At 41.5% G+C, this 18,482-nt stretch overlaps 1 protein-coding gene across 1 annotated transcript; it reads left to right on the plus strand.

Moving 5' to 3' along the window:
* Positions 1-1,689: 1,689 nt before the first annotated feature.
* On the plus strand, positions 1,690-14,801 carry LOC308080554 (solute carrier family 15 member 1-like). The gene is made up of 23 exons (XM_080422449.1): positions 1,690-1,740; positions 2,162-2,187; positions 2,645-2,729; positions 2,955-3,096; positions 3,881-4,000; positions 4,545-4,644; positions 7,070-7,160; positions 7,819-7,902; positions 8,053-8,135; positions 8,336-8,422; positions 8,538-8,627; positions 8,944-8,988; positions 9,579-9,611; positions 9,978-10,066; positions 10,186-10,267; positions 10,438-10,557; positions 10,944-11,093; positions 12,609-12,655; positions 12,988-13,095; positions 13,341-13,452; positions 13,634-13,771; positions 13,920-14,027; positions 14,246-14,801. The coding sequence occupies exons 1-23, from the start codon at positions 1,734-1,736 to the stop codon at positions 14,522-14,524; spliced, it is 2,226 nt and encodes a 741-aa protein (XP_080278575.1). The 5' UTR covers positions 1,690-1,733; the 3' UTR covers positions 14,525-14,801.
* Positions 14,802-18,482: the final 3,681 nt, after the last annotated feature.

The following is an 18,482-nucleotide window of genomic DNA, read 5'->3' on the forward strand; positions in this document are numbered from 1 at the left end:
AAATGTCCAACTAATCCCACCTCTTATTATTGCCAGGACCCTCCTCCTACCCCCACCTCCCCAACACACACACACACACACACACACACACACACACACACACACACACACACACACACACACACACACACACACACACACACAGACCTTGTTGTTTCTCGATAGGACTGTTTGTGTTTCTCTTCCATTTTTACAACGATGTCGGCTGGAAGACAACGTGTATCTGATGTGAGTGTGTAGTGTTTTTATGTGTGTGTGCTCAGTGCTGTCCACTGGATGTGATGTGACTTTTTACAAGGATTACTATTATTGGTTTTGCAATCATTTCTTTAACACCCGGTTGCACAGGTTGGACAAAACAAAGACAAGAAAGGTCTGCAACTGATACTTAGGACTGCCATCAGATTCTCGAAGACTTTATTTATGCCTATTATACATGTATGCATTTGGAAATAAATGTAGTTAATCAACTTTAAATTCTATTTCTGAGTTAGTCAATATGGATATGTATGGTTCAGTATCATTGTTTAAACATATTTTGGGGCCTTTATTTGATATTACAGTGGAGAGAGACAGTAAACAGGGAGAGGGAGTGACATGCAGCAAATCCACCGCCAGGTTTGGGGATCGAACCCGGGTCTCGCTGTCAGTCATCCAAGCCTATATGGTAGGCCCCCATGTTTAGTGTAATTTTAAAACAAGATCGAATTAACAGGATTTGCCAATACCATTATCGGGTTTGTAAAAAAAAAGAAAGAAAGAAAACAGAGGAGGGACATTTTCTTAACTTCTTGTACAACAAATAGCCAAAATTGCAGATTTTACATGTTGCATCGTGATGCCACAATATAGGGACGCCAAAATGTATGTGGTAAGCATATATGTTTACATTTAAATTGTGATATTATCAAACATAGATATCAAACATATCAGACCAAAAGGAAATGCGTGTATCAAAAGCAGAAGCATCGATTTCCCGTGCTTCTCAAAAGCAGAAGCGAGGATTTCCGACACCCGTTTTCATGATATCACACGTTTAAGGCCAGACACTGAGGTTGACCTTTGAGAAGCAGTTTGTCAGCAATTGTGGGTTGTGACTTTATCAGCTCCCTGACACTGTAGTCTATCTCTCTTCATATGTGTTTCCCTATAAGACAAGACCCTGTCACACTTAAGTTCCCAGAGTCATAAAGTAATCACACACACACACACACACACACACACACACACACACACACACACACACACACACACACACACACACACACACACACACACACACACACACACACACACACACACACACACAATAATACTGTACACTCACGTGCATGCACCCACGCACAACACAGTTAACGCTCACACATGTATGCACACTCACCTGTGTTTACGATGCAGAGTGTGTGCTGTGAGGTGTTAGATGTTGCAGTAAGATGTAGCTTTGTGTGTGCATTTGAATGTGTGTGTTTAAATGTTGTGCCAGTGGGCCATACACAGCAGATGTGTGTGTGTTCTTGCTTTCGTGTGTTAATATACTGTACATGAGTGTGAGGTACACAGTCCAGCATCCATGTGGCATTGTGGGAGGCATAGCTAGTCTGTCATAGGTTATATAAGTACGTGGCCAACCCTTGGCTCGGCCTTACTCCTCTGACAGCTGTCACTCGTCTCTGGATCTTTTTACTGAAGGATAACACTGAAGAAGGGACCAGGAATTAACTCACACAGCAACCATGGCAGGTGGGTCCCTCTCTGGAGCGCCAAACAGACACCGTGGCTGGGATAACTGGCACCATATTCGTGGACCCCTCACATAATCTGGAAATATTATCTTTATTTATCACAAGTTGAATCATTTGAATTTGGATAAATCCTCTGCCAGTCAAGATGCAGTGAAATCAGATCAAGTATGATGCCATTATGGCTTCACTGTTTTTCTTTAATTCATGTTTTCGAAATGAAACGTTTTAACATTTGTATTGAGAATAAACAGATGGTAGACACTGCAATCTTCCCTGCACACGATTCTTACTGGTTTTTATTTTTAAACCTATTGGCTATTGTTTTTTGCAACAGCAGTGAAGTGTTAACATCGTTAAACTAGGCCTAGTCTGTGTTAACTAAAGTGTGACTCAAGATAGTTGCTCTTGTTTTCCTACAGACGAAATGAAGAAGCCCAAGAAACGGGTAAGTTCTCACCTCCAGAAACACTAGATCTAAGGTTCTGGTTCTGTTTTTGTTCTCTTTTATTTGCCATTTTCCCCCAATCAATTTTCTCTTTCTTTGGATTGTTATTTAAACTGTTCTCTCCAACCTTCAATATGTTTTAATACACTGTGTGTGTGTGTGTGTGTGTGTGTGTGTGTGTGTGTGTGTGTGTGTGTGTGTGTGTGTGTGTGTGTGTGTGTGTGTGTGTGTACTGTACACACATACTGTACACAATTTTGTTCCTGCATTGATCGCCGTGCTGCTGCAAGTGTGTTTAAGCGTTTACCCTGAAGATTTACACTGAATATTAGTTGTAGAGTAAAATATTAAGCAAGTAAAACACCTATCTGTCCAAATGTACAGTATCTGATATGACTCCTCAACATATGATAAACGGGTCTATATGTTTCTTTATATTGTCCACTTCCTCTCTCAGGCAACAATTTTCGGCTATCCCATCAGTATCTTCTTCATTGTGGTCAATGAGTTCTGTGAACGATTCTCCTACTATGGCATGCGAGGTGAGATTGCAATTCATTAATTGTATCAACGTTATGAATATGTTCACAGTTCATATACAGTATGGGAACTTTCAGTCATTCTAAAAGTGGATACCGTGTTTTTCCCCTCACACCTTCTTTCTCTGCATCTTCTCTCTATTCTTCCTTCTCTCTCTCTCTCTCTCTCTCTCTCTCTCTCTCTCTCTCTCTCTCTCTCTCTCTCCCCCCCTCTTTCTCTCTCTGTAGCTGTGTTGGTCCTGTATTTCAGGTACTTCCTGAAGTGGGATGATGATTTGGCCACCTCTATCTACCACACATTTGTGGCCCTCTGCTACCTGACGCCCATCATGGGAGCCATCGTGGCTGACTCATGGCTCGGCAAGTTCAAGTGAGTAACGGCAAGTGCTTTGGTTCAAGAAAACACTGCCATTATGCAATTACATAGAAACGTGCTGAGTACTGTATTAGTACGGTTTGACCAAAGTTTGACCTATTGGATAATATCTTATCACATATCTTAAAGATAATCCACAATTTGACTGTGAAGGTTACATAACATACAAGTTAATGCACTTAAGTTTAATCTAAAAAAAATAATAATAATTGTAATAGCTGCAATGATATACTTTACACGCAATAATCAAGACAATAATCAGTCAGACCAGTATAAAATAAATCAAATTCAGTAGCCGTTATTTTACCTTTATATTACATGCTGTAGGAGTTGAAGCTGAGGTATAAGTTATTGGATGATATACAACCTTCCTTTATCTAAACAAAATAATCTTTGAACCGTGTTGTTATCTCTAACTGTGTCCTTAATAAACTTTTATTTTTACTCTTCTTATCAATCACAATCTATTACATGGTTCTACCTTAGTCAGTACAGCTGTATCATATGCCTGATGCAGGACTTTGCTGTGACTACAAATCACTATGGCCTCTCTGCCTGATTGCACGTTGTGTTCTATCGGTGAGAGTACAAAATGTGAAGTGATACCGTATACCATCGCTGTCAGGTGGAAACCTTGTATTTCCAAAACCGTTAGGTTAAGTTTTTTGGTTAGGGTAATGTTTTGTTTGTTTCATGTCAAAATACTGCCTGTTTCAATATGTCCTAGCTCCAGTTTGACCCAAAAAAACCCACTTTTCCTCATTCTCTCTCTGTACAGGACCATTATCTACCTGTCCATCGTTTACACGGCGGGACAGGTTGTCATGGCTGTGAGCGCTATACACGACATCACAGACGCAGACAGGGACGGCGTACCCGACAATATGACATTCCATGTGTGAGTTGAAAACACTTTTAGGCGCACGTCCAACACACAGGGACTCATACTCTACTGTATGTCAGAGGTTCTCAACCTTTTCAGGCCGCAACCCCCCAAAAGAATCCTATTTGAACTGGGGACCTGCCAAAATAATCATATTAGCTTGTAGATCAGCTATTTTCACAATTTGTGCCTCTTTCTTATATTATTTGACAATTTGGCCAATGTTTGACCAGTTTTTGTAGTATAGTTTGTTGATCACTTTTGATGCAGTTGTGGTATTTTTTTAATTTTTTTAAGGTATTAAAAAGGTCTTAAAAGTCCTTAAATTGTCACTTCACTGTCATCTGGGGACCCCCCCCCCCAAATCATGTGGGGATCCCCCTGGGGGTCCCGACCCACAGGTTGAGAACCACTGCTCTATGTAGTACCGTATGCACAGGATCACAAACAAGTTTAATTTCAAGACTGTATCGTTCCAAAAAGGAAATGGTGCCGCACCGGCACACTGTGGTCCATTTAGATGTATATTATATTTTAACCATATATGCTTCCTGTCCAGTGCCTTGTCCATGGTGGGTCTGATTCTCATCGCTCTGGGAACAGGAGGCATCAAGCCATGCGTGGCTGCCTTCGGTGGAGACCAGTTTGAAGACCACCAGGTTAGATCACCCACACACACACAAACAAGCACAACACAGCACACATGCATGGAAGGTCTAATTTGCATGTGCATACACACATGCACATACTAGCACAGGTACAGGTGTTTCTCTCTCTCACTCGCTGCCTCACTCTATCTTTCTCTCACGCATACACACATGCACATGTGCGCACACACACACAAACATGCGCATGCACACACACGCACCTTTGTAGTACTACATGTATAGTATACACTTGTGAGGACATGAAAATTGTAAGTATGTATAGTAATACAGGTACACACATTTAACATCTGCAATTGCGTTCACACATAACAAGAAATTCTTGAACACAAACAGTAGTAGATGCACAAACACAAACACACACACACACACACACACACGCACGCACACGCAGACGCACACGCACACGCACACGCACACGCACACGCACACACACACACACACACACACACACACACACACACACACACAGTTATCAGTAGCATGTGCTTTGAGTCAGCACTGCTTTCAGGTATCTCTGGTCACATTCCAAAGCTGTTGTTTATTAACAATCAACGACAGCTAAAGCACCTGTAGCACAGCATGTCTCTGCTGCTTTACAACATCAGTTCAAGGCCATGGACAACACTGATGATCGCTGAAAGGTTGCCATTATGTAACTCCATCTGAAGGGTGAAATTAACCACTTAAACCCTATACTTATTTAAAGATGGGGTGCCATGATATTTTTCAACCCTAAAACCTGATCATAAGGTATTATTATTATGTAAGGATTTTTTTCCAAAAAAAAAAGGTGTACAGTAAGTGTTAAAATGTTGTTTTTATGTGGACACGCCTCCAGTTCATTAAGTATACCTGGTTCTCACCTTAGCACCTCCTCCACCACCTTAGCACCACCCACCTGTCCTAGTCCCTCCTCCTCCTCATGCCCACACCTGTTGTGTTATGATAATGAGGGGGAGGGTATGGCTTTGTGATGTCACTAAAGCGCTGTTTCTCTATTGGCACGTTTGATCCTCAAGGTTTCAGCCTCCAGGAAGAAGCTCCAAATAGTCAGAGAAGACATAAAACACCATAAAAACACCATCGGGGGGCTTAATGAAGTTCTATCAACCTCATAGACACATGAAAAACAGAAAAAGTGCAAAAACATGGCACCACCTCTTTAACCGCAGTCCCCCTGTTTTCCCTCTACACTAAATATTGCTTAAAATAATCTACAAGCTCACTACGTGTCGCAAAAACGCAATACATTGTGAGCTGGTACTAGACCTGTATTTTTGGCTCTACAAGCTACTTTAGCAAGTAGCCAGTCATGATTTATAGGCCCTTTTCTATAGTATCTAAAGTGGCTGCTGAAATATTTATTTCCCATTGACCACTATTGTTGTTGGCTGGACAAAATAAAAAAAAAGTATTTGATACTGACACAAAGTTCAGTACTTTTAGAAGTACTGAACTGTGTGTAATAATAATAATAATAATAATAATAATAATAATTGGCTCATCAAAGTTGGTATTGTGACTTTATACATTGTCAGATACTTGCATGTGTCATTATTATCATCACTTTACCCAAATCCAGCTCAAATGGAGTTAGGAGGTTTTTGACCAGTGAATGTGGAGATTAGTTATGAGAGTTGTTATGTCCATCATCGATTAGAATGACAAAGTCAGACAGAAAGAAAACCTGAGTTGGAGTTAGTTGGTTTGACCGACAGTTTGAGGATCCAACAGAGTTAGGAAGTTTAGTCAGAAGCGCTATATATAATATACATTATATATACTTTTTAATTCTTTTATTTTTTAATTATTATCAAGTCTACCTCCAGTGTCCAAGCAGCATGTCGAGCAAATTGATTGAATCAATAAAAAAAAACAATCTGTCTTTTCAATCCCTCTTCAGCAATTAGTTGTTGATTATGAGATCTGAAAACTGCTTGTCTGCTAAAGCGAAACTTGCAGATACTAGACAAGAAATTAAAACCTGCATCATTGCACTTTCATTGCTTATTGTCTTTTACCTCCTACAAATGTTTGATGTTCAAAGGACTATTGTAAAAAAAGATATGTAGCCTACTGTACTTATACGTATGTACTAGCTAGAAATGCATGCAGAGATGTGACACCCGCACCACATGCTACAGTACGTACAGTATAAACATACAGCCAAACCTTGACCTAGCAATGGGACCTTGACCTTTGACCGATTTGAAGAAGCACAGGCCCTGTCCCTGTCCCCAACTCACCTACCAAGTTTGATCCAGATCGTAGTAAAACTGTTCAAGTTATCACTGTGGCAAAACAATAAACAGAATGCCGGCCGTTACTATACTCCCTCTCTGCTGGGCATGGGTTTAGATCTATTAATGAATGTATAGTTTTTTAAAGCCTGCCTTTTACTTCCTGTGTCTGACAGGAGAAGCAGAGGGGCACGTTCTTCTCCATCTTCTATCTGTCCATCAACGCTGGAAGTCTGCTTTCCACCATAGTCACCCCCATCTTGAGAGGTAATTAAGGACTGAAAATAGGTATTATAAGGGGTGCACCGATGTGAGGAAATTTGGTCCTCCTAAAAATAGAACCATAAGCAGGGTTCGATTTGCTGGGGGGATCGGGGAGAAACTCCATGCCTCTGCTTATGATATCCCCCTCTGGTTTCTTTTTATGGCTGGCGAGGATATGTTTTACCTCTGCTTCTGGTCAGACTGAATACATGCATTTCCTTTTGGGAAGTGTATACTGTCTGACAAGTTTGATATTTATGTTTGATAATACCACAATTTAACAATTTAGTAAAACAAATGTGCGTCGATGAGCATCCCTATTTCAGGAAAATTTACAAGAACTTGTAGATCAGCTATTTGCGCTATTCATCATGACGAAGTATATAGGACTGTTTCTTTCACAAATCGAACCTTGACTTTAAGGATAGAAAAATAATATAAACTGGGAACGTGGGAATATTTTAGTGGTGGTGACTTTTAAAGGAATCCTTTTAGGAGTAGGGCTGGTGTTTGGGGTTAGAGTTAGTTTACACTAAGGGGTTAAGCGTAGGTCTATAAGAGAGAGGTTCAAGGTTAGAGTTAGACAATGAATGTAGAAATCAACAAGCAACCAAGCGGTCATCACTCATGATAATACAAATGTGTGTGTTGTGGTCTCCAGCCCAGGAGTGTGGCATTCACACCAAGCAGGCTTGCTATCCTCTGGCCTTCGGTGTCCCTGCTGCCCTCATGGTGGTGGCTCTGCGTAAGTCGTACTTTTAGCAGCAACAATAATTTTCCAGAATAAAAACTCATACAAGATAATCAACCATGTACAGTAGCACTGACATCCTCACAAACCAACTTCATCTGGGGGGGATACTGCAACATTGACCGTCTTGGTTTTTGTCTCCAGTCGTTTTTATTGTTGGCAGTGGCATGTACACCAAGACTGAACCCAAAGGCAACATCATGCTTGAGGTCTGCAAGTGCATCTGGGTAAGTGTGGAAAAAAAGCACATCTTATGTTCAGGTTGACACATGCCGTTTTGAATCTAAATAATGCCATTTGGTTGATAATATTCAAGCCTAAGCAGCCTTTTTCAAGTCAAAAGTTTTTTGTATTGTACATTTTAAACAAAAGAAAACTGTCTCCCATTGTGATTAAATGGACATTGAACCATCTCCACTCTTTGTAGTTTGCCATCAAGAATCGCTTCAGGCATCGTAGCAGTGCTTACCCAAAGAAGGAGCATTGGATGGACTGGGCAGAGGAGAAATATGAAGTAAGATATGAACCTACAATGATCTTTATTTCTTTGTTTGTTTGTTTGTTTGTCTGTTTGTTTGTTTCTTCAACAAATACCATTCCCCCTAACGTTGTTGTTGATATTTGTGCAGAAACTGCTGATAGCCCAGGTGAAAATGGTGCTAAAGGTTCTCTTCCTCTACATTCCTCTGCCCATGTTCTGGGCTCTCTTCGACCAGCAGGTACGTGTATCTCTCTCTAACACACACACGCACGCACACACACACACACACACACACACACACACACACACACACACACACACACACACACACACACACACACACACACACACACACACACACACACACACACACACACACACACACACACACACACACACACACACACACACACACACACACACACTCTGACTCTGTGGAACATGATGTAGTTCACACCTGTCCTAGCACCTTACTAATAAAAAAAGGCTTAAATGTCCGAGCTGCTCCAGTGTCTCCTTCTTCTCCACAGTAAAGGTGTATTTGTCCTCCACAGGGCTCCAGATGGACCCTCCAGGCCACCACCATGGACGGTGACTTTGTAAGTGCCTTTGTGTCCACTGTTCATGACCAGATACTCACAAAGGCAAAACAGGAAGTCAATCAAGGGTGCAAACTGTAAACACACTCTACAGACAGCCTCATTACAATAGTTTGCACTTACTGCTTTGCGACATCCAAACCAGTGGACCTTTTCTGGATCAGGGTCCAAATATTAATGGCTGCGATGTTAAGTGGTCAGATGGGTGGACCGTGTGAGCCTGTTCATTTTAATAATCAATCATGCGACTGTGTTGAATCGATGGAACCAATGTAGTATAATTTAAGTCACATTTACATTTAAATCACAATGAAAACACATTTCAAGGTTTTAAAGAAAGAAATGTTATTTATTTAACATTCTTTTTTTTATATTAATGCTATACAATCATTAAAATCGTAGTGTTTGCCAATTATTTGGGGGCCCACTTGCAATACCCTTGCAGCCCACAGGTTGAGAATCGCTGATCTAAATTAACACAGAGAGGCAGCTAGTAGTGAGTTAGCTGTGCCCCACAATGCCTGGGTATTTTTTACTTATTATCTGTAATAGACTCTCACTCCTCAATGTGTTCACTCTCTCCTTCTCAGGGTTTCATGACGATTGAGCCAGACCAAATGCAGGTGAGAAACATCTACATTTGGACCCTTCTACAATCTACAAACTTTTCAAATGCAAACCACTATTTTGTCAGGATAATACTGACATAACTACTTGTAATGACCAGCTGTATAGTAAAAATATATAATTCATACATTATATGAATAAAAAATATGTAGATATTGTCCAAAAGGTATATTTGAAAATATATTTTAGACCCTGGGAATACATTTTCGTGAATGTACAGTATTTGAGACGTGTACTACACTCAAAATAATGTTCTCCCAAATAGAATGGCCTAAAATATAATGCCTTCAGCCATTTCTTTGTCAACTTTTGAGTGAACACCATTGTAAAAGTGATAAGACTGTTCCTCGTCTCTCCGCCAGACTGTGAATCCCATCTTGATTTTGGCCCTGGTTCCCATCGTAGACAGCTGCCTCTATCCACTTATTGCTAAGTGCAAGCTCAACTTCACGTGAGTTCCTTGTGTCTATCTGTTGGGAAGAGTACATTGATAAAGCGCTAGTCATTGTTCAAGTTGCCAAGTTGTAAATAAACGTGTGCGTGTGGCGTGTGCGTGTGTGTCCAATACAGTCCCTTGAAGAGAATGACTGTGGGGATGATGCTGGCTGCTATTGCTTTTATTATTGCTGCCGTGGTACAGCTACAGATTGATGTGAGTATAGGCCCTGACACATCAGGCTGACTTGTCCTGACTTTTGTCAATGTCTATTTCTTAAAAAAAATCTATAGGCCTACTTTTGGGGACATGTCTAAACTCATCATTCTTATTTGTTCTCCCATTTGTCACCTAACATTTATATCTTCTTCTTGCTGCACTGTTAGGAAACTTTACCTAAATTCCCGCCTGGTGATGCAGCGCAGGTGAAGTTCATCAACATGATAAATGCACCGACAACCATCATCGCCGGTACAGTGGAACCATTGACCATAGAGCCCTTTATGGTAAATATTACACTGCAATGAAAACACACACATAAATTACTTTTTTGATCATTCAAAAATTCATTCAGAAGCACGTTTTCCAATAATTTTGTCTTATTTTTATATATCAATTAATCAATGTGAAAATTCAACCAATGGATTAGTCTGATAGTGATTAACCACTTAATCCCTTTAAAATAGCCGATGACAAGTAGATCTGCCATTTTTGCAACAAAAACTAATTTTCAATTGAAAAACAGCAAATCAATTACATTTATTAAAATAGTTTATCTATTTTATTTTTTTCAAATAATCAATTGAATAATCGAACTAATTGATTAGTTCAATTAACTGTTGCACCCCTAGTACCAGCAGTTCTGATGGTTGTTTTCTGTTCCTCACCTCAGTCCTCAGGACAATACCTGGATTTTGACAAACCATTTGACCTCTCGATTTCCTCGATGGGAAACATGAGTGTCCATCCAGTGGAGCTGGATGCCGGCATGCGGAAAACAAGCATCATCTTTAAGGAAGGGCCCAATGTGTTGACCAGAACGGTAAAGCCTGCCTGCATGATGTGGTCCTTGTGGGAAATGTTTTTGCTTTTGTGTATGTGGAATGAGTCCTTCACCTTTCCTCTCTTCAGTCCCCCATATATATATGTTACAGGATGATTGAAGAACCAGGACGATTGAAGAAAGCGCGCTCGTTTTTACCACCCAACCAGCAATTCTGTAGAAAAAGCACTAGAGGGAGCCACGAGCCAGGCTTTCCAACTAAAGTGCACACACATATATGGCCGCAACCACACACACACACACACACACACACACACACACACACACACACACACACACACACGCACACACGCGCATGCACATGCACACGCGCACGCGCTCATGCGTTCAATTTAGAAACAACACTAGAGGGAGCCACGAGCCAGGCGTCCCAAATAAAGTGCACACACACACACACACAGTCCACACACACACACACACACACACACGCACACGCACGCACGCGCAAGCCAGGATTTTTTCTTCAATTTGGTTTATTGAAAGCATGACTGTTAAGATACTTTTATTGTGTTCTGGCTTTTGTTTTAGTTTCTCCCTAACACACACACACACACACACACACACACACACACACACACACACACACACACACACACACACACACACACACACACACACACACACACACACACACACACACACACACACACACAGTGATCCATGAAAAGAACTATTCTGTCCCTATCGGTTCACAACTCGGACGGCGCTGATTCGACTCATCAGAGCATCGGCCGGTCAGTGCCGGCACTCACGCCTGGAGGCGCGAGGGCGCGCCTCCTCGGCCTCAAGCTCTGCTGAGTCGGCGCGCCTCCGTCATGGACAATAACTATTATCACGTGCGTGTGAACGCGTGTTCAGCGTTCCCCTAGCGTAGCTTCCTGGTTGCTACGTGGGGGGGAACAACAACAGACAGGTCCGTGTCGCATCAAAGCCTTGCCTCGCCCCGAAGCCCCGTGCCTAAAAACGAGCGCTCTGTCTTCAATCGTCCTGGTTCTTCAATCGTCCTGTGACGTCCTGTGATATATATATATATATATATATATATATATATATATATATATATATATGTGTGTGTGTGTGTGTGTGTGTGTGTGTGTGTGTGTGTGTGTGTGTGTGTGTGTGTGCGTGTGTGTGCGTGCGCGTGTGTGTGTGTGTGTGTGTGTGTGTGTGTGTGTCTGTACTTACCCCACAGCACATTCTGTTATCCTCCCCATAACTCTGCACATTCTCCAATTGCAGCAAAGGATTTTAAAGAGGGTTAGAGTGTGTTACCTGTACTTTTATTATTATTATAACCTTATTATTATCTTATCGTATTTTCTTTTTTTTTCAGTACAAGCCAATAATATCTCTATAATTATCTTGTTATATTGTATTGTTTTTTGCACAGTCTTGCAGATCCAACCTTTCGCTGTTTTTCCCTGTATGAGTGAGTCACAAATAAACCCCTCTTGATCTTAATCCCTTGAACTTTCCTTTTTTTTCTCTCACCAGTTTTTAGACCTGTCAGCCAAGCCGGAGCAGGGTGCCAATGCAATCAGGCAAGTTCAAAAACAGTCACACGCATATAGTGCTCCATTTGGGAAGGAACACGTGTCCTTCACTGAGGTTACTCTTGGCCAAGCTTTTCTCCCCCCCCCCCCCCCCCGTTTTCATCATTTGTATACAATGTTGCATTCGTATTGGGATAATGAGGATATTTAGATTTTTGAGGAATCCAGAAGCTGTTCAAGTGACAAATGTAATTTTTGCATTTTCAAAGAAGTGCTGTCACTGTACAGTATGTGTGATGTGTGATGACTCTTGCTCAGTACAGTAAACATACCATGGTAAAGATCAGCTCTTGGTTTGTCGACAAATTCTCTTTCTCCAGATTTGTCAATGGTTTCAGCTCCACTTTGAACGTCACCGTGGGGGAGCTGGAATTTGCGAACATTGGATCCTTCAATATGTCAGAGTACGAGCTAGTACCCAAGGGCAAGTAAGTTTACATCAGCATTAGGCTACTTATCTCAGAGAATCACGATTCCTCTATATTCTGATGGAAAGACAAACCAAATGCGTATTCACACCAATACATCACATCAAAATAAATACACATGACAGGTTTCAAGAAAATTATGTATTTTTAATCAATGGCATAATACACACAAAGGTCTCTGCACTATGCATATCTTAATACATACTGTTGTGAGTCTTAAGAGTTTATTTTTCATTGTCTGTCAGGGCCGACTTCAAGATCATCAGTAACGATCTAGAGTGTATATACACTCAGGTTCTGGGCTTTGGCAGCTCCTTCACACTGGTTATCCCCTCCTCGTTGACAATTGGACCCAATGTGAGTTACCTTGCACAATATCTTCTATGCTTCTCTGTCACTTTACTAACTTGTTACCTCGCTCACTGCACACTACACATTTTCCACAAGGCAGGACAAGATCAGAAATAGAGGATCTGGAACCTTTGCGAGTTGGAACAGTGTGTGATGTGTCTTTGTGTCTGCTGGTGTTTCGTTCCAGTGTGCAGAGGGCATCAAAGCGATACAGGACATCGACCCCAACACCATCCACATGGCCTGGCAGATCCCACAGTACTTCTTCATGACTGCAGGGGAGGTGGTTTTCTCCGTCACTGGCTTGGAATTCTCATACTCACAGGTATTTGTGTGTGTGCGTGCGTGCGTGCGCGCACTCAAGTGATTTTCTTATAGATTTCACATTACAACCATTACCTGTCAAATTGAAAAATACCCTATACCCAAAATAATTGATGACTTTGAGGATTCTTAATGTTATTGCCCCCTAGGCACCAAGCAACATGAAGTCTGTACTGCAGGCTGGTTGGTTGTTTACTGTTGCTGTGGGTAACTTCATCGTGCTGATTATCGCTGAGGGAGCACAGCTTCCAGATCAGGTTGGTGGATTACAATATACTATAATAACTATAACTATGTACCTATACTATTTGTGAACAAATAGTTAATAGAATAAGATTATAGAATAATAAAAAATCAACACAAACAATTATGACGGAATCAACAGAAAAACAGACGACAGGGACCAAGCAGGTGCTCAGTAACTTTCACAATGTGTAAAATCACTTAACAAAGTTGTGTGTTTCCATTCCGTCAGTGGGCCGAGTACATCCTGTTTGCCTCCCTGCTGCTGGCGGTGTGCGTCATCTTCTCCATCATGGCGCACTTCTACACCTACGTGGACCCGACCGAGATCGAGGCCCACTTCGCAAACATGGAGTCCGAAGAAAGGAACAAGGAGAGGAAGAAGAGCCTGGAGCTGGAGATGGAGAGGAAGGACTCAGTCAAGAGTGACAGCGAGAAGAGGCGAGAATCTAGTTCCAGCTCCGACGAAGAGCAAACCAAGCAAGATGAAGATAAGCAAACCAAGATCTAAAAGAGCCACCCCCGTTTTATTCACGCCTCTCTCTGTTTTATTTTGTACTTTCGTACCCACGACTTGCTGCTTGGTTCTCTGTATTGATATTTGAGATTCGCAGACTCGCAGTGGAATACGGCGGGTATTTTAGCGGCCAGCACCCTGCAGGAAATGAGAGGTTAAACCTACTTTTGTTGTCCAACGCTGTCTATTAACAAAAAATTGCCGATGTACAAGCTTGCAATGAATTGGTGAGCTTGTAGTTTGGCTATTTTTGGCACGTAGCAGAGTGAATTAGGCAACATGTGGCTGGGGGAAACACAGGAATAGGGCTTAAAGGGTTAAGCTATTTATGGGACAGTATTGACTGAAACTGAAAAGTTAGCATGTTAATGTTGTGGCAGCCTTTCTTTCTCTGCCATTTGAGTGCAGCATCTCGAGAAAAGATTTTTTTTTATTAGAGGTTATTCATAAGAAACGAATCCATGTACCTGACAGTTAGTAATTTGTACTTTCAGATATTGTAAATTTATTTTTTTACAATGACTTATTTTGCACTGTGTAGCAAAAGCAACATTGTTGAGCAATTTCCCTTTTCTAAGGTTTATCATAAGACATACAAGTAACCATTCCATCAAGTGTATTTATTTCCTAATACAGACTTGTGTACGTATTGTAATATAGATCTTGTCTGTTTTGTATTTGATGTTGTCATAGCAAGTAACACACCTGTTGGGCTGTGTTTTCTTTTTCTTTCCCTGACACATAAAATTGTTTCCCACAGAAAGTACATACAGATTTAATACCAGTCTGCAAGAAACCTGCCCTATACAGTACTGTATGTAACCACCTGTCCATCCAGTTCTTCAATAAAGAGACTCATGATTGTGTGGACTTCTCCTATTCACATTTCACAGTTCTGACTCCCATGGCACAGAACACTGTCACAGAACAATGAGAGATGCATACGGTTAGCTCTATCCATTTGTAGCTTTTACAATTATGTGCGTGTGTGTGTGTGTGTGTGTGTGTGTGTGTGTGTGTGTGTCCGCACACAGGTGTACATGCCTACTACGTGTTTTATTGTAGCAGTAGTCCTTAGGGATGCAAGAAATCAACCTGGTAAAATTACCATGTTAGGATCAAATATGACATCACTCACAAAGTGTGCTCTGGGTGACTGAAAAATGTATTGGCCTCCATGATTTGGAATGTCATAAGGAAGAGCGGGCACCTCAATATTGTGGGCAGCTCAATATTAAATTGGCTATTTCTTCCAAAATGGAAAAAATAAACAAAGTTTATTTTGGAGTTTGGGAAATGGTCTGAAGCCATTCAGACCATATAAAAAATATATACATGATTTGAACATGTATGGTACACCATTATCAGACCTAAATTTACCTTTCAACTTCTTTTTATTCTGTTTATGCCCATGACTAGATTTTTTTAGGTTTTGTAGCAATTTAAATATCAAATGTTCATTTTCAAACCATATATTCTTTACATAAATTCAGACCATTTTCCAAATTCTTTATTATTTTACATTAAAAGAGGCAACTTAACATGGAGGTGCCCTGTGCCCACAATGTTTAGGTGGCGCCCACTCTTCGTGTTACTCACTAATTACCCAGCACCAAGAAATCGAGTTTGGAAGCGCACGTTTTCAATAACGTAAACGCAACGTACTGCTGCCTCCTGCATTATGTGCAATTTCAAAACAGGTGGTACGCAGGACCGCTGAGTGATTTCCAACAAGTGCCTCTCAACTTGAACAATTAGATACATTATCATGTGCACGGAATTTATTGACAGAAAGTAGCTCATAACAAAACTACGGTGGATTTTTATGAAAAAAACTTTGAAAAGAGGATGATTCAAGCTTTCCGTACAGCTGCAATGTTGGTGAGTTTAACGTTGTTTAATACAATTGCTGTACTGCTGCTTGCAATTTTGCACATCATAGGTAAGCCTCTGTGTGTATTGTCGCTGCTCAATGTCAACTATGGAATTCAGCTGCCCTTTGTTGTCGTAACTTTAAATCACAGGCGCGAGCAACAGAGAGAGAGCGGGGGGGAACAGAAGGAGAGAGAAAGAGACTGTAGTGTAGAGGGAGGGAGGGAGTGAGGGACGGAGAGAAACACTAGGATGGGGAGAGAGAGAAGCAGAGGGCAGGAGAGAGAGGTGGGGGAGGCAGGTTACTTTAGTAGTTATTTATTGTTTTACCGTGTTTGCATCATTATTGTCAGTAGCCTAATTGCCTTGAAAGACTGGTGAGAGACTATATCTACTCTCCGTGTTGCCTGCCACAATGACTGGACCAATGGCCATGGCAATTAGCATACTGTCAAAACAGATCCAACAACAGAACAGATGCGTATGGATGCTCTTTGCGTATTATAGCTCTGCATTTAACACCAGACTGGACACAAAGCTCAAGGACAGGTCTGGGCTTGCACTCGTCCATGTGCAGCTGGATTCTGGACTTTTGTTGGGCCGCCGCCAGGTGGTGAGATTGGGTAACGTCACGCTGGACACCTTGACCGTCAACACAGGCGTGCTGAGTCCTCTCCTCTATTCCCTGTACACCTATGACTGTACGGTCACGCACAGCTCCAACGTCATCATTAAGTATACGGATCATGACACAACGCTGATGGGCCTGATCGAAAACAGTGACGAGACGGGCTACAGAGCCGAGGTTGGAACATTGACACAGTGGTGCCAGGAGAATAAACTTGCTCTCAACGTCAATAAAACCAAAGAGATGATCATGGACTATTCACATAAATGGTGTTGAAGTGGAACAGGTCTGTGACTTACACATTTCGAGGGACCTCAAGTGGGCCACACATACACACAAGTGGTGAAAAAGGCCCAACAACGGCTCTACTGCCTCCGGTGTCTGAAGATACAGGAGCATCAGGTGCAATACCACCAGACTCCTGAACCGTTTCTGTCTAGCAGCAATAAGACTGCTGAATAAGAACTGAACTGTGTTTTTAATGCACAGACTGAACTGATGTTTTAAATGGACACTCCTGTACATACATTTCATGACTCTTATTTTGTATGCACTTTATTCTACTTTTATGCTCCAATCTACCTTTTAACGGCATTGATGGGCCTGCACAATTAAGAATTTCACCCATGATGTGACAATAAAGTTTGATTCTGATTTGTGCATTGTTTACAGTTCGTAAATGCTGTTATTTGCAGCCCTCACATCTAGAGTTCTGGCCGCTATGCGGCCTTCACACTGCTGATCCTTGTCCCTTTTATGCCCACATATGGAGATAGCTGATGTCATCAGTATATGCCCATATATGGGCATGTCCCCCTTTGCACCCACATATGGAGCTGACTGATTTGTTTGCACCTGAAGCCATGACAACACATTGGCGTTAGACAACACACTCCATATTTGGGCGTAGCTGCATTAGGAACTCCTTGGTTATGGCTGAGTCATGGTGACATGAGCGTGACGACGTGGTCCGCCAGCCAGCCGGCGCTCCCATAAGCCATTTTTAATACAAGATATGTCCATGTGGTCCTTAAATCAAATAGCCTATAATAGTTGGTCAAATATTAGTCTTTCCCATCCTCTGCAGCTTTGGTTTCTGCCTGGTAATATTAATACGCTTATTTTATATGTCCGTGGCAAAAATCACATTTTGACAAAAATGTCCACCACAAGCTGGCATGGTGGTGACCCCTGATTACCAATATTAGCAGCTGTGCATAGTTTAGAAAGGGATTATAAACATTTGTATACAGTTTAGCTTAAAAACAGTCAGACTTCTACTTTCCCTGTGGACCTGCCCCGTTTGTTTTTTTGCACCTTATGTCTAATCATGCACATACATGGTAATCAGCAAAAAAAAGGCAAAGTTCCCAAGATTGTGGACCTACCCATGTGTTACCACTTTTGCACCGTAGGCTTTTACCTCATACAGTACATACAGTGGTCTTATGC

Source organism: Gymnoscopelus braueri (genome assembly GCF_963280865.1).
Source record: "Gymnoscopelus braueri genome assembly, chromosome: 24".
Lineage (NCBI taxonomy): Eukaryota > Metazoa > Chordata > Actinopteri > Myctophiformes > Myctophidae > Gymnoscopelus > Gymnoscopelus braueri.